This window comes from Canis lupus, chromosome 7 (assembly GCF_003254725.2).
Source record: "Canis lupus dingo isolate Sandy chromosome 7, ASM325472v2, whole genome shotgun sequence".
Taxonomy (NCBI): domain Eukaryota; kingdom Metazoa; phylum Chordata; class Mammalia; order Carnivora; family Canidae; genus Canis; species Canis lupus.
Window position 1 is genome coordinate 37713984 of NC_064249.1, and position 26226 is coordinate 37740209.

General features: G+C 37.3%; 1 protein-coding gene across 23 annotated transcripts in view; it reads left to right on the forward strand.

The window, feature by feature from the left end:
- Positions 1–26226, forward strand: part of CDC42BPA (CDC42 binding protein kinase alpha) — a 309118-nt gene that overhangs the window by 259519 nt on the left and 23373 nt on the right. For all 23 annotated transcript variants that reach the window (XR_007411991.1, XM_025430631.3, XM_025430636.3 and 20 more), the window contains 8 exons: positions 3528–3611; positions 14999–15104; positions 17545–17681; positions 18483–18622; positions 19787–19868; positions 22231–22447; positions 23126–23188; positions 24483–25076. Coding sequence is in view for 22 of the 23 variants with exons in the window: in XM_025430631.3 (XP_025286416.1) it covers positions 3528–3611; positions 14999–15104; positions 17545–17681; positions 18483–18622; positions 19787–19868; positions 22231–22447; positions 23126–23188; positions 24483–25076 (1423 nt within the window). In the remaining variant the exon portion in view is untranslated. The remainder of the gene's footprint in view (positions 1–3527; positions 3612–14998; positions 15105–17544; positions 17682–18482; positions 18623–19786; positions 19869–22230; positions 22448–23125; positions 23189–24482; positions 25077–26226) is intronic.

Sequence of the window (26226 nt, forward strand, 5' to 3'; positions counted from 1 at the left end):
AGAACTATGGATCAGAGGGCAGAGTTATCTACATTCTAGAATTGTCAGATACAAACCTGGTAGGCACATGGCAGTGTCAGGTGCCATTCTCCTATTTTAATTCATCTCAGAAGTCTAATAAGACATATGTAACTGTTACTTAGTACAGCTTAAAATTAAAATTGCCACTGCTGGTCACTGAATAGTTTATTCTAACTGTTCAGTCAGATGGCATTCAACCATGTCATGTCTGGTAATAGTACAAAAAACCAGTGTTGTTTTGCACCTCACGTCAGTCAGTGGTTTCAAACAGCCGGTCAGCCTGTTTTCTCAACAGAGGTCATTTCCTCAATGAGTCAGAAGAATGTGTCATGCCTCCTGCCTCAAGATGCAATTTAGATTCTTCACTCAGCTTGCAGTTCTGACATAGCCCCTTTGTTTCCCATATTATCTCTAGAGCTGTGTCTAGCGTTCCAAGAGAAGCAGATAGTTCACTTTGGAAAGCTATCTGAAGTGAAGTGTGATTTGTAATTAGAGTCTGACTTGATTTTTTACAACCCTATGATAGACTACCTTAAGACAGGTTAAGCTGATGAGTCTCTGCTTTTTTTAAATCATTGTTTTAATATTTTGAATTTATACATTTTAAATGCTGAACTATTTCAAGCACACAGAGAATAATAAACACATGTAACCACCATCCACAGATTGAACAGATGTGAACAGTTTGCCCTGTTCTTTTCAACTCTGTTTTCAAAGAAAAAATATTCCACACAATTGAAACACCCTTCCCTATACTATTCCCCTCTCTCCTTTCTCAGACATATCTAAAGACCTTAAAATTGGTGTGCATTCTCTTCCTTGGTTTTACATTTCACTTTATTTGCATCCATAAACGATATATGAGAACATTTGTTTTATATTTATGTTTTATGCAAACATGCATCTGTATTTCTCTGTAACTCCTTTCATTCAGCATTATGCCTTTGAGCTTTACTCATGCAGATACATGTCCATTTAGTTCATTATTATAACTGCTATGTATTTCATTGTATGAATACAATATAACCATTTATGCATTCTCCTATTGCTAGATATTTAGATTGTTTCCAATTTCTGTTATTACAATCAGTGCTGATGTGAACATCCTAGTAGCTGTCTGCTTTTGCAAATGTGCAGTTTGTTTAGTGTATATACTTGGAAGCTGAATTATTGGGTTGTGTGGTATACGCATTTTCAACTTTAACTAGATTTTGCCAAATTATTTTCTACAGTGGTTGGACCAATTTTCACTTGCACCGACAATGTGTGAGAGTTCCCCATTTTCCCATATCCTTACCAACCCTTGGTACTGTTAGACATTAACTATTGCCAACTTGATGGGTATGGAGCGGCATTTTTTAAATTTGCATTTCTCTGATCTCAACTGTTAATTCAGCATCTTTTTATATGTTTATTGATCAGTGGTGGTTTGCCTGTTTATGTCTTTCATCTGTTGTTCTATTGAATTATTTTTCCTATTCTTTTGTAAGTGTTCTTTACGTAATCTGGATACTAATCCTTAGCTGGCTCTGTGCACTGCAAATATTTTCTTCCAGTCTGTGGCTTATTTTAAATTTTTATTTGGTATCTTTTCGTCTTGCAACATTATTTATTTTAAAGTAGGCTTATATATATTATTAATCTTTTCCTTTATGACTTCTATTTTTTATACCTTTCTAAAGCAGTTCTTCCCTATGCAGCATTTAAAATTTTTCTGCCATACTTTTTTCTAAAAGCTTAAAAACTTTTATTTTACATGTTTACGACCTTAAACTGAAATTTATTGTTACATATTATGTGAAATGGGGTTCTATATCTATTTTTCTCATATGAACAACCAACTCTACTACATTTCCCCCCATTGATTTATAAACCACTCTCTGCTTTATATATATGGGTCTGTTTGGGAGTTCTTTATTCTCTTCTGTTCTCTGTATCTATTCCTGCATCAATATCACATTGTCTTAATTACTATGACCCTAAAATACTTCATCTGGTATGATTAGCCACTCCCACCCACCTTGTTTTTCCTTTTCTTTTTGACCCTTTAGTTTTACATTTGACTTTTAGGATCAGTTTGTCAAGTTCCATGTGGAGCTTTTGATTGGAATTGTATTAAACTTACAGATTTATCTGAGGAGAATTGACATCTTTGTGATTGGGTCTTTCCATCTATGAACATGGTATACATATCAGTTAGATTTTCTTTTATATCCTTCAGTAAAGTTTTGTTATTTTCTTTATGAATTTACCTCATATTGCTTGTTACATTTGTTCCTAGGTACCTTAAAGTTTTTGTTGCTACAGTGAATGGGATCTTTTCCAAATATACATTCTTATGGTCTTTGTGAACTCTGTTGATCTTGTATCCAGCACCCTTACTTCACTCCTTTTTATTCTAAACTTCTTTTAGACTTTCTGGGTAAATTATAATGTCATTTTTGTTTCCTATTAGTTGTTTTTTTATTAACTTTTGTGTAGGTTTTCACTGTTCCTCTCTTTTATCTCTCATGTTTACCTGTTGAAACATTAATTTGTAAATTTGGTTCAAAGCTTTTTCAAGCTATTTAAAAGTAAATTTAAATTAGAACTAAACTCACAATTAAGCAGAAAACAGAGGTTCCATTCTAAGGTTATAGGGCATATAAAATACTCTGTTTATATAATAACAAAGGCAAAGAGTCATCTACTTTTTAATATTTTAAACTATAACTTTATTCAAAGCTAGCCTTTTCTTTTGTTTGCTTGCTTAGCATCCTAAAATGAAGTAATTCTTTATGCCTTTTTATGCCTTTTTTTTAATACTTTCCTAAATAAGTGCTGTCTCTTTTCCAGTAAAATCACTGGTTCCTTTCATTAAAAGTAATATTGTACATTAATATTTTATAAAGATATGGCTTTTAACTTTTAAATATGTATATTAAGTTCTGAATTCCAATAATATTAAATACTCTAACTCCCTTCTTTGGAAATTGATTTCTGCACAAAATCCCACTAATCGGTCTCTCTTTCTCTCTCTCCATATGCATACACAAACACACACAAATCCACTGAATTGTGTTCCATCTATGCAACATACATTCTGTATATAGAAGTTAGAGTTAAGAGAATCTTCTAAGTATTCGGTTATAAATCATGCTTTTAAAAAATCAGATACTTTTAAGAATTAATGTGACATTTTAAGATGAACTTGAAGATTAATATCCTCATTTTTACGTAGGCAATGTGCTGTGACATTTGTTCTCTTCTGTGAATTCTCTTTTCTGAATCATTTCTTTTTAAATTTCCAGACCAATATTTTTTTGCTAATTGAAGAACTATTTCATTTGTAGACATTGCAGGCTGAAATTTAAATTATCAACACTATGAGAATTGTAGCTTCATTGAGATATTTTTTTGCCTTATTGATGTTGCTTGGCTTTATTTACTTTGATTTATTTTTAGTGATGTTTGAAACAGATGGAATACTTCATGACATTTATTTCCTTTTTTGCTCCTGAATTCAGATTGTAGACAGTACTCCTCTTCCAGCTCACACACCAACCTTAAGGAAAAAGGGATGTCCTGGTTCAACTGGCTTTCCAGCTAAGGTACTCAATCTATATACTTCTGAAAAAAAATACTATAATGGATTTCTTCTGCTTTTTGTATTTGCTGTGATTTATGCTATTTTCCTCAAAATTACAAACATAAAAGCTTGGAAAGAAAATAAATTTTATGTGACTGGAAATAACCACCACTAAGAAAGGTAGGAAGAGTGTTGTAAAGTTTGTTCCATTTAGTTTTTCTTCCATCTTTTTTCAATTTTTTAATAATTTTAATCAAAATGAAAAATTATAAAAGTTGAAGATTGGAGGGCTATATTGAAATGGATAGTTTGGTTTGGTTGGTTTTATTTATTTTATTTTTTTTAATTTTTATTTATTTATGATAGTTACACACACAGAGAGAGAGAGAGAGGCGCAGAGATACAGGCAGAGGGAGAAGCAGGCTCCATGCACCGGGAGCCTGACGTGGGATTCGATCCCGGGTCTCCAGGATCGCGCCCTGGGCCAAAGGCAGGCGCTAAACCGCTGCGCCACCCAGGGATCCCTGGTTGGTTTTATTTATTAGTGAAAAGCCTACAAGTTGGGAGTTTTCTGCCCTTTTTTATAATTTCTGAGTTTTTGAAAGATTACTATTTTTGAAGTATATTCTCCTTTTACTTTATGCTCTCAATGTTTTTTCAGATCCATTTTGGGCACTAACAGATTGAAGGAGAAATAAAATGATAAACCAATTTTTTCAAAATTCCATATAATTTTCCATCATCAATTGTTCTCATTTTAAAATATAAAACATGAAATACATAGTGAAAGAATATGCAACTTGAATATACCATAAGCACAGCACTAACTTGCACTCAATGCACTTTTGATTCAGTAGAAAGACTGCAGATCTGCAAAGTTCAGAAGAATGCTGGGTTTGTGTTTTGCTAGTTCTTTGGGATTATACTTTTATTTTTGTATCTACAGGAAAATAGCCTTGACATTATTCTAGAACTATTTAAATAAATATTTATGGGATTAAACATTTTAGAAGATCTCTAAATTATCAATAAAAAATAATATAAAGAGCAAGTTGATAATTATATCTACAACTTACTGAATAGGACTATTCTCCAGGCATTATCTACCTACTATATCATTATTTCTATCACTAGTATTTCTATCACATATCTAAAAGTTTCTAATTCGGTTCTTACTACAGCATTTGAAGATATCTAATATGTTTCCATAGAGCAGAAAACTAAGGCTTTGAGAAATTAAGTTTCCAAATATCACAGAAATAGTAAGCTACATGTCAATATTTGCATATAGAGCTGTACATTTCTAAATGTTTTCTTTTAAACAGTATCTACTATTAAAGTTAGATATACAATTCACAAATAAAATTAGTACATAATTGCACCATAATTTGAGAAGGTTTGGGGTTTAGAAAACACAGATTGGCATTACTTAGTATCTGGCATAGTTAGTACATGTATATAGTACAATAAATGGAAATTTAGAATGAATGGAAACTATTGCTTCTATTCTTGCTTTCTTTGTTGTAGTCTCCTTGTTTCCATTTTCCTAAATTCAGTATTTTGAAGTCTGTTATTGTAAGGAGTAGTGCTTAGAGAATGCATTGTAAAAAAAAAAAAAAGACATTAAGTTGAGGCCACTCAGAAGAATCTAAGATCAAAGTTGACAAATAACTGAGAAAGAGAAACATTTAGTGAAAAATTCAGGTGAATTATTTTTTCATTCTATTCAACATAACTATGACTGAAGTGTTGATTATGGTAGAACATGAAGATTTAGTTGCTTATCTCAAGCTCCTACAAAGAAATTCTAGAAACTGGAAAAAAAAATGACCTCCCTCCCCAGCACAGAAACCTTGGATAAGCCACAGAATGAGAGACAGGTTGGTGTATCTGAAAAGCTAATAAAATGTACAAAAGTATAACTGGCATAAAAGAAAAACTAGCTGAATAACCTTCGCTAGATAAAGCAAAATTCTGAGGCCAAAATATGAATTTAAAATAGGCACAATACATATTTGAAAGAGAATTTTAAAAAGAAAGTATGGAACAGGATGGAACAGGATGAGGCACCTAGGAAGAAAATTTGCAAGTGCTTCATGTGAAACTATAACTGCTGGAATAAAGAACTCATCAGATTGCTTTAATGGAATGAGCAAACTGGATATAGTAGAAGAACAAGTTGGAGGGGGAAGATGGCATGGATGATATAAGACATGAGAGAAATAGTTTCAGTATCTCTGTAATAGGATCGGAAGGGGAAAGAAAAAATAGAAGCACTTGAAGAAATGGTCACCTAACATTTCCCAGTAATTAAAGAGGAAAACCTCATATTGAAATACATCATTAGGTGGAATAATTTTTTTAAAAACTCACACTTGGACACATTATAGTAAAATTTATGGAGATCATAGATCAAGAGAAAATCCTAAAATTTTTCAAAGAGTAAATCATCTTTAAAGAAAAATCAAATTGATATCAAACTTCTCAACAGCAACACTAAGTGCAAGAAAACAACTAAGATAAATGTTCAAAATGTTGAAGAAAAAGAACTTTGAACCCTAAAATGTTAACCCAGCTGTAACATCACTTAATTATGAGAGTAAGTTAAAAAATATTTTCACGTATAAAGAACTTAGTAAGTTTATTATTAAAAAAAACTTTCTCTGAAAAAAAAAAAAACTTTCTCTGAAAATACTCTTGTATACACTAACAATAAACCATCAGAAAGTGAAATTAAGATAACAATCTCATTTACAACTGCACCGAAAGGAATAAAATACTTAGGAATAAATTTAATCAAGAAGATCTGTTCACTAAAAATGATAAGACATTGACAAAAGAAATTTAAGAAGACACATCAATGGAAACGTGTTCATAGATTGCAAGAATTAATATTATTAAAATGTCTATATTACAATTTATAGCAATTTACAGATTCAATGCGCTCCCTATGAAAATTCCAACAGTATTTTTCACAAAAATAGAAAAAACAATGCTAAAATTTGTCCCTTCAAATAGACAGTACAATCTTAAAAAAAAAAGGCTGGAGGCATCACACTCCTAATTTCAAACTATATTACAAAGCAATAGTAACCAAAACAGTATAGTACTGGCATAAAAAAACAGAAACATATATCAATGGAACAGAATAGAGAGCCAGAAATGAATATGCATATGTCTGTTTACTGAACACACATATGATCAATTAATTTATGACAAAGGCATCAAAAATATACAATGGTGAAAGGAGTCTCTTCAATAAATGGTGCTGGAAAAACTGGATATCCTACATACAAAAGAATGAAACTAGACCACTCTCTCACACCATACACAAAAATTAACTCAAAACAGTAAAGACATGAACATAAAACCTAAAGCCATAAAACTCCTAGAAGAAAACAATGGGTAATCTGCTAGTCTTAGGAATGTTTTTTTTGGATTTGATATCAAAAGCAAAGACAATGAAACAAAAGCAAAAGTAAATAAGTGGAATTACATCAAATAAAAAATTAATGCAAAGCAAAGAAAACCATTAAAATGAAAAGGCAAGCTATGGAATGAGAGAAAATATTTGTAAATCATAATCTGGTAAGGGGTGAATATCCAAAATATAAAAGAACTCATACAACTCAATTGCCAAAAATACAAACAAACAAACAAAACACTACATAATCCAATTAAAAGATGAGCAGAGGACCACAATAGACATTTTCCAAAGAAGACATACAAAAAAAGTGGCCAAAGGTACATAAAATGGTGTTCAGCATCACTAATTATCAGGGAAATGCAAATCAAAACCACAATGAGGGGGCAGCCCTGGTGGCGCAGCGGTTTAGCGCCGCCTGCAGCCCAGGGTGTGATCCTGGAGACCGGGATCGAGTCCCACGTCGGGCTCCCTGCATGGAGCCTGCTTCTCTCTCTGCCTGTGTCTCTGCCTTTTTCTCTGTGTCTCTCGTGAATAAATAAATAAAATCTTGAAAAATAAAGAAAGAAGCTTAATATTTGTAAACACCCTAGAACAGTACCTGACATAGTAGTATCATATAAATGTTTAAATAAATATTGATAACCTGATAAGGAAAGTAAGCCCAAATATAAATCTTAACAAGTTGAAAGGAATAAATAGAAGACTGGCATATAAAATGTGTAATTTTCATACCTGCAGAAGGAAATGCTATTCATTGAATGGAGGCAGGAAACAGAAAAGAAAGAATGGAAAACATGGTAACCTGGTGCTCTTAACTGCAATAGTCTCAGATCCTAATGGCTTAAAATTTTTTTTTAAGTCTCACAGTTTTGTGGGTATGAATTTGAGAAGGGCTCAAGGGGGAGGCTCTCACCGAGGGTCTGCCATGTGGGTATGGTCAACCATCAGCTGAGACTGCAGATGTGTGGAGGTTCAGCTGTGCTGCATGTCCAGGATGGCTTGCTTCCATGACAGGCAGCTGATAGGGTCTGTCCAGATGATAGCTTCAATCTTCTTACATGGCAGCTGACTCCCCAGAGTGAGCCTAACACAAGAGCCTGTGAGAAGTTGTGTGGCTGAAAGCAAAGATGTATAGAAGGGAAGAAAATAAAGTAGAGATCACAGATACCTACTGTAATACAAAGGTTAAGGTGTAAAATACCAAAGGGCACGAAAGAGGACATTGTATTCTAACAAAGGGAATAACAGATATATAGAAGATAATGATCATGAATGTATATGATTCTCACATTTATGCCCTAACCTGTATAAAGCAAGAGCTAAGAACTCAGGAGAACTAGGTTAGAGACAGATTGGAGATTTTAACTCAAACAATATAGTAGAGAAAATGCAGAGCAGAGGATGGAGGGTAAATCTCTGCATGTGCCAAGAGCTTTTATAAACAAGGGGATGGACACGCAATAGTTAATTGGACAAAAGCTAGAAATAGGCTGATGAAAAATAAATTAAAATGAGAGTGAAAAGATGATCAGACTTAGGAGGAGTTGGAGAAAAGCAGATTACAGTAATAATGAGCTACCTCTTTATATTTGTGGTGTACTTTTCTTTGTTATCAGGAGGATACTGTGAAACATTATGATGGAAATATGAATTAGTACCACCTTTTTAATTGCAATCTAAAAACATTTTAATGAAAAATAGATGTCATTGAGTCTAGAATCCAGTGAGTAGAGGGTAGAGGATTCTGGGAACTTGGTTGCAGTGGTGGCATGGTTTTTTAATCTTAGAGAATCTCTCCATAAAAATAGACCAACTGGATAGGCATCAAAACTTAAAAAAAAAAAAAAGAGCCTGGCAGATGACACTTGAACAATAGATGAGATTTTCCCACGAACTCCAAAATATAAACTGATAGGGAGGAAAAACAGTCATCTATAAGACTCCCCATGGTATTAAACACTGTTCTAGAGAAAATGGAGGTGAAGCAGAGGGATTCGTGATAATCCCAGAGCCAGAAAACCACCAGAACACAAGCAAGCACTGCTGGGCATCTCAAGAACATTAGAAACCAAGAGAATTTTGCAAGCTCCATCCTGCAGGTGAGGATCAGGGAGGCAAGACAGTGGACGATGTGACAGTGCTGCAGTTGTAAATTCTCAAAACAGATGGTCAGAATACTCTTCCAGATCACAGCCCCATCCTAAGGAGGGTCAGTAGGAAATGGGTTCAGAATTGAGCAAGGCAGGAAAGGAAAGAGAAAGTCCAGATGATTAAGAAGAGGGAAGGAGGAGCTTGGAAAGAATGAGGTCATTTAAAAAAATCATCTTAATGAAAATGATAGAAAACAGAGTCAAAGGCATGGAGCTGGGAAGATTACCCTGGCCCATCTCTCCCTCACAGAGGTATAGGAAAAGTCATTTCACTTAAAAATGGGGGAAATGGGGATATCTGGGTGGCTCAGTGATTGAGCATCTGCCTTTGGCTCAGGATGTGATCCCAGGGTCCTGGATAGAGGCCCACATCAGGCTCCCTGCAGGGAACCTGTTTCTCCCTCTGTCTATGTCTCTGCCTCTCTCTGTGTCTCTCATGAATATTTTTTTTAAAACTGAGGGAAGTGGCCACAGTCAAATCACACATACACAAAAAAGAGAAGTGTCATCTTTAAAAATGAAAGTATGCCAGAAAACATTTCTGCGAAACCAACAATCAATATTTCAGAACAAATTAAGGAAACAGTAGAAGCTATGAAAAAACAAAAATTTAAAGTAGCAAACCTTAGAAATGAGAGTGTTGAAGAAAGCAAGATTTGAAGAAAGGTGACAGAATCTTTCTGGGAAAGAATTAGAAATTAAGGTGAAATAAGACTGAAGGAATACAGACTGGCACATAAGGAATTTGGGAGTAAATAAATTCAATAAATCACTTATGAAAATAGAAAATAGTTTTTTTTTCTTTTAATCAAGAAATGAGGAGGGGGGCAGCCCCAGTGGCTCAGCGGTTTAGTGCCGCATTCGGCCCAGGGTGGGATCTGGAGACCCAGGATCGAGTCCCATGTCAGGCTCCCTGCATGGACCCTGCTTCTCCCTCTGCCTGTGTCTCTGCCTCTCTCTCTCTCTCTGTCTCTGTCTCTCATGAATAAATAAACAAATAAAAAAAAAAGAAAGAAAGAAATGAGGAGGGGCTCCTGGGTGGCTTAGTTGGTTAAGCTTCTAACTCTTGGTTTCAGCTCAGGTCATGATCTTGAGGTTATGGGATTGAGCCCATGTCAGGCTCCATGCTCAGCAGTCAGCTTAAGGATTCTCTCTCTCTCCCTTCCTCTTCTCCTCCCATGACTCAAGCATGTTCTCTCTACCCCTCCTTCCACACTGAAATGAATAAATAAAATTTTTTAAACAGAAATGAGGAAAGAGGTAAAAAGGATTTTAGAAAAGTGTTGGAAAAGAATAACAAAGAAGGGCCAATGTTTATATAATAGGAGTCTGTGATAGAGAACACCAAGGTAACAGAAAATTCTAAAATCTGTGTTCAGGAAAATTTTCTAAAATAGAGCAGACCTGAGGGGCATCTGGGTGGCTCAGTTGGTTGGTTAAGCATGTCTGCCTTTGGCTTGGATCATAATCCTGGGATTCTGGGGTCAAGCCCCACATCAGGCTTCCTGCTCAGCCAGGAGTCTGCTTCTCCCTCTCCTGCTCCCCCTGCTTGTGTGTGTGCTCTCACTTGCTCACTCTCTCCATCAAATAAGTAAGTAAAATATTCTTTAAAATAAAATAAAGCAGACTTGAAACTCATACTATGGAGGCACCCAGAATAGCCAAGAAAATCAACTCAGACAAGAGAAAACACATTCTAGTAAACCCTTGGCTTATAAAGAAAAAAACATTGGACAGAAGCGTAATAAGTAACTCAAGGAGGAAGAAAAGAATGAATTTTTTGTCAGACTTTTCAATAGCAACACTATGCCAGAAAACAATTGGATGACGTTTAAAATACCCAAGGAAAGTGTGAGTCCAAGGTTTTTTCCCTCCTTTGTGACTTTCTTTTTGACAACTTTATTGAGGTATAACTCATATACAAAAAAACTGCACATAGTTGTAACAATTTGATGAATTTAGAATGTCAAAGATTTTTAAGAGTTTTGGAGTTTTTAAGCATAATAAGGCATCATTCAAAAATAAAACCACGGAGAAGTATTAAGAATGTGCAAGAAGTCAAGGATTGTTGTTCCCATAAGCCCTTCTGGGGGAACACATGAAGGACAAGCTTCACATCATGCAGAAGGATAAGACACCTGATACCTTTGAGGAGTCTGAGTGGGAAAGGGAGTCTAGAATGAGTTGGGGAATTGGTTCAAAGTCCACATGAAGCACTGTTAGAGCATCCCTCAAAACCAGCCAGTGTACCACCAACTTAGCAGTGCATTCACTTTGTGGAGTCACTGAAAGACCACAAACTGAAGGACATCAGTGGTTGGTGAGAGAAGAGGAGGTGTTGAACTAGGAGTCGTGAGATCTTGCAGAAGTCTGCAACCTAAAAGTGAGGTTCTGAACCCCTCTCTCCTGTGTAGCTCCCAAAATGTTGGCAGTTGGGTTTATTGCCTCCTCCTTCCCTCTAGCCTCCTGGGAGGATTTCACTGGAGTCTCTGAAGAAATTCACCCAGAAAAGATTTACAGATAATGGCAGCTGAGAGTCCCAGTGAGACAGCTTGGTCCTCATTGATGGTGCGTGGGCACCCGCACAAAATCTAAACCAAAACACTTTCAACTCAGCTTTTTTACTGACTACACTTAAATATGAACAAATTCCCAAGGATCAGGAGACATTTTAGGAAATCCTTTAGCGAAAGAAAAAGATCCCAACAAACAGATTTCCTATTTTCATTGAAGGAAAAAGAGGCAATGCCAAAGCAAGAGGAAACTTTTTAAAAAGGAATAACCAGAAAAATAGAGTCCTTTGAAAGTTAAAAATAAGACAAGCATTTAAAAATTCATTAAATGAGGGACTCCTGGGTGGCTCAGTCAATTAAGCTCAGGTTATGATCTCAGGGTTGGAAGATGGAGCCCCATGTTGGGTACCACACTCCACCAGAAGTCTGCTGGAGATTCTCTGTCTCTCTGCTACCCCCCCTCCCTCCCCTGGCTTGCACACTCTCTCTCTCAAATAAATAAATATTTAGGGAAAAAACATCACATTCAAATGATTAGGAACCGAAACGGCATCATACTTGTTAACAGCAAAATGGAAAGGACAATTGTAAGGTAAAACGATTTTGAGCTAGAATTTTTGATTCCCAGTCAAAGATTTAATCAATTTAGGGGAAAATAATAGAATTTTCAGAAGATTTAGATTTTCTCAAAGTATTATCACCTATGTTCTGCTTCCTAAGTAAACTACTAAGAAATGATTTCCATCAAAGCAAGGGAGGAGGTGAAGAAAGAGAAAGGCAGAGGGTCCACAGGAGAGAATTGCACAGAGGTCAGTTGGGAGAAGGACCCAAGCCCTGCAGCTGAACATTCAACAGAAAAGCAGAGAGGCTCCAGGAGAAACTTCTGGTCAATAACACGGGGCAGAGGAATACTGAAGCCTTCCTTCCTCACTGCTTGACCATGTGGTACATAGATTTGAGAGGATTTTGCGGTTGCTTTGGAGAGTCTGGGGGTAAGTCGTAAGAGAGACCTAGAAAATTAAGTTTAAAAGAGGGAGGGCATCATTAGTTTCAGAAAAGTCAAAAAATGACACAAAAAACATGTAACGATAGTATACTTCTTGACTCAGTTAAAAATCCAAGGTCATAATAACTTAAACATTAAATGTAACATTTAACCCAAAACTGTGCTATACCAATATTAAGACCATGAAGGGAGTAGTTGATGTGACAGTGCCAAATCCTCATCTTCCATGACAGGAAATCAGTATAATGCCTCAAATCAAGAAATAGCAAAATAGCAGAATAGACTTGCTTCACCCTCCTCCAAAATTACAGAGATACATACAGAAGGAGGCAAACAGCTGGAAGAGTTAAATGAAATTGCCTCTAGGAAGGATGACTTGGGGTGGAAGGGTACTTCAGTTTTTATTCTAAGCATTGTGATACTATTTTACTATTTAAACTGTGTATGTGTATTAGTTTTAAAATTTAGATTTAAAATGTAGATTTAGGGGATCCCTGGGTGGCTCAGAAGTTTGGCGCCTGCCTTTGGCCCAGGGCGCGATCCTGGAGTCCCGGAATCGAGTCCCACATCAGGCTCCGGGCATGGAGCCTGCTTCTCCCTCCTCCTGTGTCTCTGCCTCTCTCTCTCTCTCTCTCTCTCTCTCTATGTCTATCATAAATAAATAAATCTTTAAAAATAAATAAATAAATAAAATGTAGATTTAAAAAATTAAAAACATGGGTAGGAGAAAATGGAGAAATTCTTTGTAACTAGGCAATGAAGGTCAGATCTCAAATCATAAACATAAGGTGAAAATAGAGCTACCCTACGACCCAGCAATTGCACTACTGGGTATTTACCCCAAAGATATAGATGCAGTGAAAAAACCGAGACACCTACACCCCAATGTTCATAGCAGCAATGTTCACAGTAGCCAAACTGTGGAAGGAGCCTCGGTGTCCATCAAAAGATGAATGGCTAAAGAAGATGTGGTCTATATATACAATGGAGTATTCCTCAGCCATTAGAAATGACGAATACCCACCATTTGCTTCAACGTGGATGGAACTGGAGGGTATTATGCTGAGTGAAGTAAGTCAATCAGAGAAGGACAAATATTATATGGTTTCATTCATTCAGGGAATATAAAAAATAGTGAAAGGGATTAAAGGGGAAAGGAGAGAAAATGAGTGGGAAATATCAATGAGGGTGACAGAGCATGAGAGACTCCTAACTCTGGGAAACGAACAAGGGGTAGTGGAAGGAGAGATGGGCAGGGGATTGGGGTGACTGGGTGACGGGCACTTGGCAAGATGAGCACTGGGTGTTATATGTTGGCAAATTGAACTCCAGTAAAATTATATATATATATATATATATATATATATATATATATATATATATATATATATATATGTAAGTAACTGTGTTCTGAATGCTTATTCCATGCCAGCACTGTTCAAAAGGCTTTGTTTATATTCACATATTTACTTAAACAACCAATGAAGTAGATACTGTTATCGATCCTGTTTTACAGAATGAGGAAAGTAAGACACCGAGAACTTAAGAAGGTTGTCCCTAGGCTCATACAGTTGAGTGGAAGAATAGCTATTATAATTCATTTATTATTAAAACCTTCTAAGAGAGAAGAGGCATGTTCTGGAGAGCTACAGTCTAGTGACTTAGAACCCGATAGAACAGATAAGCCTTGGAGAACTTTACTGGGTTTGCAGTAAGATGTCTCAGGCTGCCATCTGTCTCTAGGATGGTACATCTGTATGTTTGTCTACTGAAGGGGGAGTACCACCTGCTTTCACGGAAGGAAACAGATTCATTAAGTATACTCTTTATTCTTAGTCCCAGAGAATGAAGTACTTATAGCAGGGACCAGAATTTTCAGTTACTCTTTGTTCTTCCTAAGAAGGTATAAAAGCATATTAAATTTTTGTGTTTGTGAAAGTATAAATATGTAATGTTTCATTTAACTTTTTGCTGAAGAATCATTTGAAGAATTTGTAAAAATCCTTAATCAAAATCTGTGAGCAAAAATAAAAACCTACAATTTATAACTTTTCAAATGGCATTCAAGAGCAGTTAACCTATCATGTAACTTCCTATGTTATTTTTAGCATAACCTAGCTCTGTATTGCCTAGTAAAAATATTTAAGGAGCATAAATTACAAAAAGATGTGAGAAATGAAAACAATTGATTCTACTTATATTTAGAAAACATCCTAGTAGCTCGTGTGAGGCCCAGAGATTCACATTGCAGAAATCCTTTAAATAATTGATGTTTTTGATCATCAGCGTCTTTTTCATCCATTTGTTTTGCAGCGCAAGACTCATCAGTTTTTTGTCAAATCTTTCACAACACCTACCAGATGTCACCAGTGCACCTCTCTGATGGTTGGTTTGATAAGACAAGGCTGTTCCTGTGAGGGTAAGAACAAAATGACAGGAGAGTGTGACGTTAGGGTCCTAGCATGGACTACCTCAACTGTGATCACGTAACCGTATTCTCCTTAAAACACATCTAAATATCTGCTGGCTTTGCTTTTTTCTGATAACAGGAGTACAGATAATAAACCAAACACTGTGCTAAATGTTGAACATGGGAGAATATAGACGGCCCCTAGAAACAGGGGAGAACTTTATCAGTCTTTATTTCATTCTTTGGGTGAATTCGTGGTTCCGGCAAAGCATTAACAACCCAACCATTTTCTTTGGTTCTAAACGCATGTATCTATAAGACTATTGAAGATGATGCAGTCTGGATCTTCTGCTTTGACTATGAGAACTAAGCAGACATAGCATGCACTGTCTTAAGATGCTATTAACATCCCCTTAATGTTGTTGACCAGAAAGGTATGATGGAAGCCAAAGGAGAGAATTTGTACAGGTTTTAAGGCTTGTCCCATTTTGGATTTAGCCAATACTTACAAGTGTCACTTTTAGGGACACCTAGATGGCTCTTGGTTTTGGCTCAGGTCATGATCTCAAGGTCCTGGGATTAAGCCCCGCATTGGGCTCCGCACTCAGTGGGGAGTCTGCTTCAGGATTCTCTCTCTCCTTCTTCCTCTGGTACTTCCCCAGCTCTTTCACTCTCTCTCTCTAAAACAAATTAATCTTTTAAAAAATAAAATGCAAATAAAGATAAATGTCATTCTAAAATCTGTTTATCAGAAAGAATCCTGGATAGCTACTTGGTATTAATCCCTTATCCTTTCTGTTGCATCAGAATCATTTATAATTACATGGTAGGATTTTTTTGGATCTCCCCAGGCCCCTTTCTAGAGTCTCATGTCATGAAATTGTGCCTGTCGTTCCCACGGACCCTTAGTACTCTGCCCTATACACTGTGGGGACACATTAGACTCTGCCTAGGCTTTTATAAATGTTATGGTAATGCGGTTACAGCTTCCAAAAGACTCCTATCATTTTAATTTCTTCTTGGTTGATTGAAGTTAGATCCTGTAAAGGACAATTATTTTGTTGTTTCCGCTGCTGTTTGGAGGTGAGGTTTTGCCTATTAGTAAAACAGATTATAACTTGTTATAATTATAAGACATTCCACTTGTAAGTGAATGAGATGTCTAACAGAAGTTTGGTGGTTTTGGAGGTCAGTACTAGTTCATCCTACCCCTCTGATGGCTTCATAATGCCCATCAGTGATGTATATATACATTTTCCCATGTGCATGCACTCCTAGAACGGTATCCCTTCAGCTCCTCTCTTAATCTTTCCCAAATATTCTCTAGCACTGAGCCTTAGAGTAAGAATTGTCTAAATGGATTCCCTTAGTCTGCAGTCCCTTCCAACAAACTTGTTTGTTTTAAATGTTTTAACTTTTAAAAAGATTTTATTTATTTATTTTAGAGAGAGAGCAAGTGGCGGGGGGGAGGGCAAACAGAGAATCTCAAGCAGACATAGCTTGAGCTCCAATCTCAAGCTGAGTGTGGAGCCCAGTGTGAGGCTCGATCCCATGACCCTGAGATCATGACCTGAGCTGAAATCAAGAGAGTTGGAGGCTTAACCAACTGAGCCACCCAGGTGCCTTTCAATATTTCAATTCACCCAACCAAGTCTCGGTGAAACTTACATACTTATTTTTGTTTATCCTGTCTCTTAGAGTTTCAGGTTCATCGTGTGAGTACCAGGTAGAGGTATCATAGCACTATTGTTGGTAGGTAGGGCAGGCTCTGAGCCCGACTGCCTGGGTTTGAATTCCAGCAGTACCACTTTTGAGTCCTGTGACCAGGGCAAGTCATACGTAAACAGGAGTAACTGTACCTCTCTTATAGAAAAATTAAATGCATTCAATTAAGTTAACCATTATTATGACCTTAGTTATAGCTGAAGAATCTATAATGATATTAACAACTCTTAAAGATTATCCTTAATTTGTACCTTTTTAATCATTGAACAATTCCATTTTCAAAAAGGATTGATAAAATTTTCCAGATATTGCAAAGATGTCGAGTAATTTCATGTCCATTAGTGAGCCTGGCAAGAGAAATTTTCAGGGCAGATACTAAGTTGTGGCAAAATGAAGAATTAGAACTCTAGAAACCACTTTTTGGAATTCCAAGTTTAAAATCACTGTTGTAGTCACAAATTTAGATTTTTTTTTCCTATGTATTTGCTCCTCTTGATTACTCCTGTTAACACAGAACAATAATATTACAATAATAAAAATCTTTACTGTTTCTCATTGAAATTCTTATTGATAAGCAAATGAATCAGCTCCCCAAATGACAAAACAATTATTTAAAACAAAACCACAGATAAGCCCCTTGTATGTAATGAGTGCTCAGTGAATTTTCTTTTTTGTAAAAGTGTATTTTTATTGAACATTGTTTTTTATTCCCCCTCTTCAAAAGTGTGCGGATTCTCATGTCATATAACTTGTGTAAACAAAGCTCCAACTGCTTGTCCAGTCCCTCCTGAGCAGACAAAAGGTCCTCTGGGGATAGATCCACAGAAAGGAATAGGAACAGCCTATGAAGGTCATGTCAGGGTAAGTATAATTAGGTTGGGTTTAGATTCATCTTTTGAGATTGATTAATGACTGAGGATAGAGTCTAGTCGCTTTACAAACATACTCCTTGTCAGAAAATTAGGCAAATAAAATTCATCTAATAATTTTATTTTATCCAGAGTGATGTGAAAACAAAAACCTGGCCTTTGCTTAGAAATAAATTCCAAAATGTCTTAAAATTTTCTGTACTATCTCTATCTTGTAACAAACAGATGTTGAATCTCCAAAAATGAGTCTCTCCCCCTGGTCTTCCTGGAGATGTAGCATAGGCTTACAAAGCCTGAGATATTATCAGGGTGTTTCTTACTGGTAATCTTGAATAGTATTCAAAGTATAAGCTGCATTTCCTTATACTCTCAAATTTGACTTTTATGCTACTTAGAAATCTGTGGGGTCCCTAGCTGGCTCAGTTGGTAGAGCATGCGACTCTTAATCTCAGGCTTGTGAGTTCAAGCCCCACATTGGGTATGAAGCCTACTTAAAATAAAATAAAAAAAAAATCTGTGAATGTTATTTTAATGAATTACTAGTGAAAGTTAAAATGGTACCATTTAAAAGTTTTTTCAGAATAAAAAGTCATACGTATTTGAAGAAATTATTCTTACCGTTGACTTTTCATGTTTTCAATGGTCTGTGTTTCTGTCTGCACTTTACCAACCAGACCCGCAGACCTAGAGCACGTGTGCAGTGTCTTGAGGTTTCTGTTGTGCAGTTCCGTAGGTAATTAAGGGGGCTGCGCTTGACATTTTAGTGTGAGTTGTTTCTGTCTGTTTGCCGAAGATTCCGAAACCAGCTGGAGTAAAGAAAGGATGGCAGAGAGCCCTGGCTGTGGTTTGTGACTTTAAACTCTTCCTGTATGATGTCGCTGAAGGAAAAGCATCTCAGCCCAGCGTTGTGGTCAGTCAGGTGATTGACATGAGGTGAGCTTTTGAAAGCGTCTGATTTTTCACCTAATTATATTGCCATATTTTTATTTGAATCTAATTTTATGTTCATAATCTAATTGGCTAATATTGCCAGAGTAGCATAATTAAGACCAGGAAGCAAGGTGTAGTTCTAGGGCAGGTTGGTGTGTGTAGAGGGATGGGGCTTGGGGTCAGGGAAAAGAAACTAAAGTTTGAATCCAAAAGACCGGCATAAAGCTGGCTGGGGTAATGAAGGCCTAATGTGTGACGGTTCAATCATTGCCTCAAGGTGTGGAATGGAATTCCAGTGTGAGGAAAGGGAGCAGAAATCTCAAAATCAGGCTCTTGGAACATATAATGAGCAGGCAAACATTTGAATGAGTACACCTCTTGCTTTTCAGGCTATTCCCCTACCCCATGGAGTGCTCTCCCTTACCTCTCTTATTAACTCTTGCACTCCGCTGGGGTGACATGAACCCCCAGAGCTTCAGCTCTCACCTCTGTGCTGATAAATCCCACATGGGCCTCCATCCAGCTTTCTCCAGAAATGGCACACAGTGGCATTTCATACCACCAGCTCCTCAGGCACATCTTCTTCCCCACAGATACAGAATACAAGGAGATAGGTGTGAGAAATATTAGCAAAGAAAGTCCAACAGAGCCTGCTCGGGGGCTCGCTACAGAAATGCAGGGAGAATTAAAGCTAAGACTAAGGCATCAAGTCCTCAAGATGAGGAGAGTGATGGCACTAGGAACCAAAGCAAGGGAGTCACAAGGAGTAAATTCTTGTGGAGGAATTCTGTTTCAGGTGTTGAAAGAATAGTGAAATGTCAGATAAGCTATGTTGTGGGTATGTGAGATGTATTGCGAGAGGCAAGAGGGTCCCTTGTTAGGGAGGGTTCAGATCCCTCTTCGCATGTACAGATACTGGCCTTGCAATGGGAAGCAGCAATCTTTTCTAGCTCAATGTATGATCACCACTGCTGAGTTACTCCTGATAAATTACTTTGAGCACTATCACTTACAATGGTGGAAAAATCAAAACTTTTAAAATTCAATTTGGATGTTTAGTGCAATTAAATTTTAAGGATTGCTCCATGTGTGTTACTTGGATACACACCCAAAACACAACACACATATACCTACATATGCCAACTTTTAATGTTTCACTTTTCTCAGGGATGAAGAATTTTCTGTGAGTTCAGTGTTGGCTTCTGATGTTATTCATGCAAGTCGAAAAGATATACCCTGTATATTCAGAGTAAGTTGTGTGCTATAATTTGATCACTAGATTATGTGTTCTTAGGGATTATATATTTTGTCTCTCCATATAGATCATAAACTTACTAGGAATAGTACCAAGTCCTATATTCCTGAATGTGTTTTGTGTTATCCAGTACTTGAATGTATAGACAATTAGCACTAAGTAAATATTTCATTAGTAAAAGACCTGTAGAAAGCATAAATATTTGGCCTCTAAACTAGTTTTCATCTTGGGTGATACTTTTGACTACAATTTCCAAATAAATATACCATGTGAAAAACTGAGTAAGTGTAAAGTTTCTCTCCTTTCTGAGAAAAAAAAAAAGGAGAGATTTCTTTTAAAATCTCTTTTAAGGGACACCTGGGTGCCTCAGCGGTTGAGCATCTGCTTTCGGCTCAGGGTGTGATCAAGTCCCGCATCGGGCTTTCTGTGGGGAGCCTGCTTCTCCCTCAGCCTGTGTCTCTGCCTCTCTCTCTCCATGTCTCTAATGAATGAATAAATAAAATCTTTTAAAAAATAATAAAATAATCAATAAAAATAAATATATAAATAAAATCTCATTTAAAAAAATTAGTTTTGGGGCAACTTGGGTGGTTGAGTGGGATAAGCGTCTGCCTTCAGCTCTGGTAGTGATCCCAAGGTCCTGGGATTGAGCCCCCCCATCGGGCTCCCCAGAAGGATCTCCCTCTGCCCCTCCCCCCTTCTCTCTCTCACATGCCTTCACACACTCTCTGTCAAATAAATAAAATATTTTTTCAAAATTAATATTATTTCTATTGCTTTGTAATAATGACTCCACAACTTAGTGGCTTAAACCAGTAATGATTTATTTTTTGCCACTGTGGGGCAGCTATCCACTTTGAGTAAGGTCGACTAGGATCACTCCTGTGGCTACATTTTGCTGACTTGGGGCTAGAATATCCCAAAATGACTTTGTTTACATATCTGGGGCTTTGTTGTTGCTTGTTTGCTTGGCAATCTCCGTTCTCTCTGTGAACTTGTCCATGTGGTCTCTCATTCAACCATCTGGTTGAGCTCTACGGGGCTGGCCTCCAAGAGGACAAAAGAAACTGCCAGACTTTTCTTTTAAGGACCAGGCCAAAACGGGCATAACTCTTGTACTTTCTGTTGGTCAGAGCTGTCATGAGGCCAACCTGGATTTTTAAGGGGAGGGGAAACAGACTCCAGAGCTTGATGAGAAGAATCTAATTCCAGAGGAAGAATTGTTGATTAGCCATCTCTGGAGGCTGTCTGCCCTCCCACAGAGTTATCTTGGATTGGTGAATTAAGACAATAAAGGTTTAAAACACAAAGCAAAACAAAACAAAAAAGACCACTGCCCTAGTGTTATGCCTGTATACTGAGTGCCTGCTATGAATCTTGTATTCAAGGAAGGTCACCAAGAGAGCCTAAGAGGCCCTCTTGCCTGGAGCTGATTCATATAGTGGGATTCTTTTTTTTTTTTTTTTTAAGATTTTATTTATTCATGAGAGACACAGAGAGTGAGGCAGAGACATAGGCAGAGAGAGAAGCAGGCTCCCAGTGGGGAGCCTGATGTGGGACCTCAATCCCAGGACTCTGGGATCACGACCTGAGCCAAAGACAAACCACTGAGCCACCCACGTGCCCCACATAATGGGACTCTATAGTCACTGCTGCTGAAATCACTTTTAAGAAGGGATCCATGTGTATAAAATTTAAGTCTGTTCTGATTTTAAGTGCTGTTTGTGTAGTGATAAATCTTCATGTAAATACTAACTCAAGTGAGCTGATCTTCTCTAAGATAGTTATGTTATGAAGTAACATAGAATGTTATGTCTAAGCATTTCTGACTTTTTAAAACAAGTTGAAAGTCAGTTGGATGTAGTACTTGTGAGCATAAACCTGGATCCCAGTCTGGTGGGACATCCTTAGAGACTGTAACTCTGCACCACAGTATTTTCATATGTAAAATCAGGATATAATAGCAACATCTGTCTCATACTTGTAAGTCTCCAATCACTGCTCAGCGATTGCTCAGTATAAGTATCAGCTGCTGTTGATGTATGAGTGTGGGTAATGAGTTCCTTAGAGATGGCAGCCTGGCACTTTATAGCAAAGAAAATAAAAAATAAAAAATGGTAGATAGATAGATAGATAGATAGATAGATAGATAGATAGATAGATAGATAGATGTATCTGCTACCTTTGTTTTGTCATGAATTCTAATGCAAAGACTAGTAATTCTCCTGAAGAGCGCTGACCTCTGGTAAGGGTGTCATCTAATGAGTGTCATCTTATTGGCCAAAGCCTGGCCAGTCAGCATCAACATGAAGCCGGCCTGATTTGTTTCCTAACAGAAGCTGATTAACTCTCCTAGGTCACAGCTTCCCAGCTCTCAGCATCTGACAGCAGGTGTTCGGTCCTAATGCTCGCAGAGAGTGAGAGCGAGAGGAACAAGTGGGTGGGCGTGCTCAACGAGCTGCATAAGATTTTGAAGAAAAGCAAATTCAGAGACCGCTCCGTCTATGTTCCCAAGGAGGCTTATGACAGCACTCTGCCCCTCATTAAAACAACCCAGGCAGCTGCAATCATAGGTACGGATTTGCCCCGTTGACAGTGTTACCGTAGTTGTTGACTGACCTCCCCTCTGTGGGCAGAGCTGGCTTGCATCTATTTTCTGCTGTGTGACATAGAGCAAGTTGTTTAACTTTTTAGTGTGTGAGTTTCCTAGGTGAGATGCAGGTTCCGATTACCTCTCAGAAGTTATGGGGAGGTTTCAGGAAGGCAGGACACGTGACACAGGACACCCTGCATATCAAATCCCCTCAAAAAAATGGCAGCTTCTGTGTCTGGAGGTTTAAATTTTTGTCTTGTTTTGTGCACATCTGGCTGTTACTTTCTAGTAAATAATGAAAAGCTAATGAGTAGGGTTCAAATGCCTGCCACAATTTTTCCCTCCCAAAACAAGAAATAGAACTAGATCCAGGGTGCTAACAAACTAGATTTTTAATTTTTTTCACCCTTTATTAAATAAACATTTACTTCTTTCTGTAAGTATTGATATACTTTCTAATGATTGTTCCATTAAAAAAGACATGAAGTAATAACATTTACCACTGTAATCTGGAAGGAGATTTAATAGTACAAATTGTTATTATTTTTAAGTTACTTACTTCAGTTTTATGCACCAAATTTTTTTATTATCTGTTTTGTTCTATTAGTTTTACATAGTTTTACCTGTTAACAGTGTTCCGTATCCATGTCTTCCATAGATCACGAAAGGATAGCTCTGGGCAATGAAGAAGGATTATTTGTTGTGCACATCACCAAAGATGGTAAGACAAAACTTAATTATTGTGGAGTAACTTTCAACTAGATACTGGTAGACAATTCTAAACTCTAGATTCTAAATCCTAAGAAGAGCAGGATTTGCTCTTATATATTCTATAATTGAAATTTTCCACACCAATTTGATGTGTTTATAAATCAAAAGATAACTTTTAAAATTCTTTAATCTTCCTGAGTTCTTAAACTTGCAAGTATGTGTTGTGTTTCTTTTTTTTTTTTTTTCTTAAGATTTTATTTATTTATTCATGAGAAACACAGGAGACAGAGAGGCAGAGACACAGGCAGAGGGAGAAGCAGGCTCCATACAGGGAGCCTGACGTGGGACTCGATCCCAGGTCTCCAGGATCACGCCCTGGGCTGAAAGCGGCGCTAAACGGCTGAGCCACTTGGGCTGCCCTGTGTTGTGTTTCTTTTGTCACTTGTTTAACAGCCCTGCTGCACAAACTCAGGTTGCATACCTAAAAATGGATGTGAAAGATAATAGCTTGATTTGTTCATCGCTCTGTTAGCACTAGAAGACATGACAGTCATTAAAATGTGTTCGTTGTTGGGGGTGTTTTTCCCCCCCACACTTAATATAACAGATTTTTTCCCAGGGAGAAATTAAATACTAAGTGAAATAAAAAGGAACCAATTTTCAGATCAAGTGAGATGGTGGGAGAACAGTGCATTTAAACTGTATCCATTTGTTACTCGTAGAGATACCTTCTGGGGCACCTGGGGGGCTCAGTCAGTTAGGCATCAGACTCTTGATTTCCGTTCACGTTGTGAACTTAGGGTCCTGGAATCGAGCCCTGCAACAAGCTCCACACAGCATGGAGCCTGCTTGGGAGTCTCTCCTTATACCCCTTCCTGCTGCTTGTGCTCATGCAATCTCTGTCTCTCTCTGTCTCTAAAAAGAGAAAGAATGAATGAAATAGCTTCAGTAAAATATGCCTTACTCAGTTTTTAAAATAGGAGTACCATGCTGAAGTTCCTGAGAATTTAGTGCCAGTAAGAAGGTTTTTCCTACAGATGTGGCATGCTTTATCACACAGGGACACTTTGCTTTGGTTGCCGGAAATTGTGGTGCTGAATTTAACACTTCACTATAAGTGTGTGCAGTTACCTTATAATGGGCACAGTTATCTTCCTCTTTCTCCATGATTCAGATCCCATATTCTTCTGTGTGTATCTGTGTTTTGATTAGAAGTTGACATATCATTTTGAGTTGAGTATAATTAGGATACAATTAATAAATAAAACATTCTGCATTTGATTTATTATCATTTCTTTGCATAGAAATTATTAGAGTTGGTGATAATAAGAAGATACATCAGATTGAACTCATTCCAAATGATCAGCTTGTTGCTGTGATCTCAGGACGAAATCGTCATGTACGACTTTTTCCTATATCAGCTTTGGACGGACGAGAGACTGATTTTTATAAGCTGGCAGAAACTAAAGGGTGTCAGACCATAACTTCGGGCAAAGTGTGCCATGGAGCTCTCACATGCCTGTGTGTGGCTATGAAAAGGCAGGTCCTCTGTTATGAACTATTTCAGAGCAAGACCCGTCACAGGAAATTTAAGGAAATTCAAGTCCCATATAACGTGCAATGGATGGCGATCTTCAGTGAACAGCTCTGCGTGGGATTCCAGTCGGGATTCCTAAGATACCCGTTGAACGGAGAGGGAAGCCCATACAGTATGCTCCATTCAAATGACCACACACTGTCATTTATTGCCCACCAGCCAATGGATGCCATCTGCGCAGTTGAGATCTCCAGTAAAGAGTATCTGCTGTGTTTTAACAGCATTGGGATATACACTGACTGCCAGGGCCGGAGATCGAGACAACAGGAGTTGATGTGGCCGTCAAATCCCTCCTCTTGTTGTAAGAGCCTTCTACTTTCAGCTGTTTTACCTTTTTGTCTCTTTCCTTTTCCTTTGACCTCATCTCCTAAATACATTCACTATTAATAACAGCTTGTTTTTTTTAAGTCATCCTTAAGGTTTTGCCTAAGTATCAGTTACGTTGTTTAATTATGTAAAGTAAACTTCCATAGTTAGGCCAGCAGGTCAACATTAAAGTAACTATCCGTAGTTAGACCTAGGCCAGCAGGTCAACATTACCTCGTTTGTAGTTGAAGCTATTCTTTCTATAGAATAGTTTACTTAGGTAGATTTTTAACTCATGTTGTATTTTGAAGTAGCACTAAACAGTTATCTTCATGGTTCCCCCCAAAATATAGGGCTTGTGAGCGTTAATAGCTCATGAGCCTTACTCTGGAGAAGTAGTTACTAATTGAATTATTTAATCAATTATGTAAAGGTATAACACAGCATCTGTAAGAAGTGTTTCTCTGTTTTATAGTTTTATCTAAATAGATATTTGAGATTGCCTGTTGCACTCTTTAAAGAAATATTAAGACATTAATAAATTACTGGATACTCCTTCCATGCCATCCCACTGGACAAGATATAGCCAGCAGCACAGCAGGCAGTTTTCACCCTGCTGGAGCATAGTATAAAGTAGGAAAGGTTCCTGACAAACTAGAAGTTGCAGTGGGTTAGAAGTGCTTTGTAGCAAAAGTACAGAGTTCTGGGGAGGCCTGCAGGAGGAGGATCTGACCCTAAATGCTCTGTTTTTAGTGGAAGATACTTGAGCATGCTTGAATACTAAACTAGGGAACTAGGGAAAGGTTGACTATGTGGTAAACACAGGAAATAGAGTAAAATCTCCACGGAGGCCAGAGAGATTGGAATTCAGAACTCAGGGGGAAGGATTTGGAGTAGGAGGCGTGAGATCGCTACTGCTCAAACCAGGTAGGTGGGATGATGGACATGATACAGTCAAGGGTAAGGTTCGGTGAAAGAAATGTTAGGAGGGCTGTACATGCTAATTACAGATAAGTTAGAAAATCTGGATTAAAAAAAAGAAAAATCCTTGTAAATCCTACCCACCCAGACCTAAATATATTTAAAGTTTTGTTTCTTCTAAAATATGTATTTTAATCTGTGGTGTCCTATGTAGAATAAAGGTG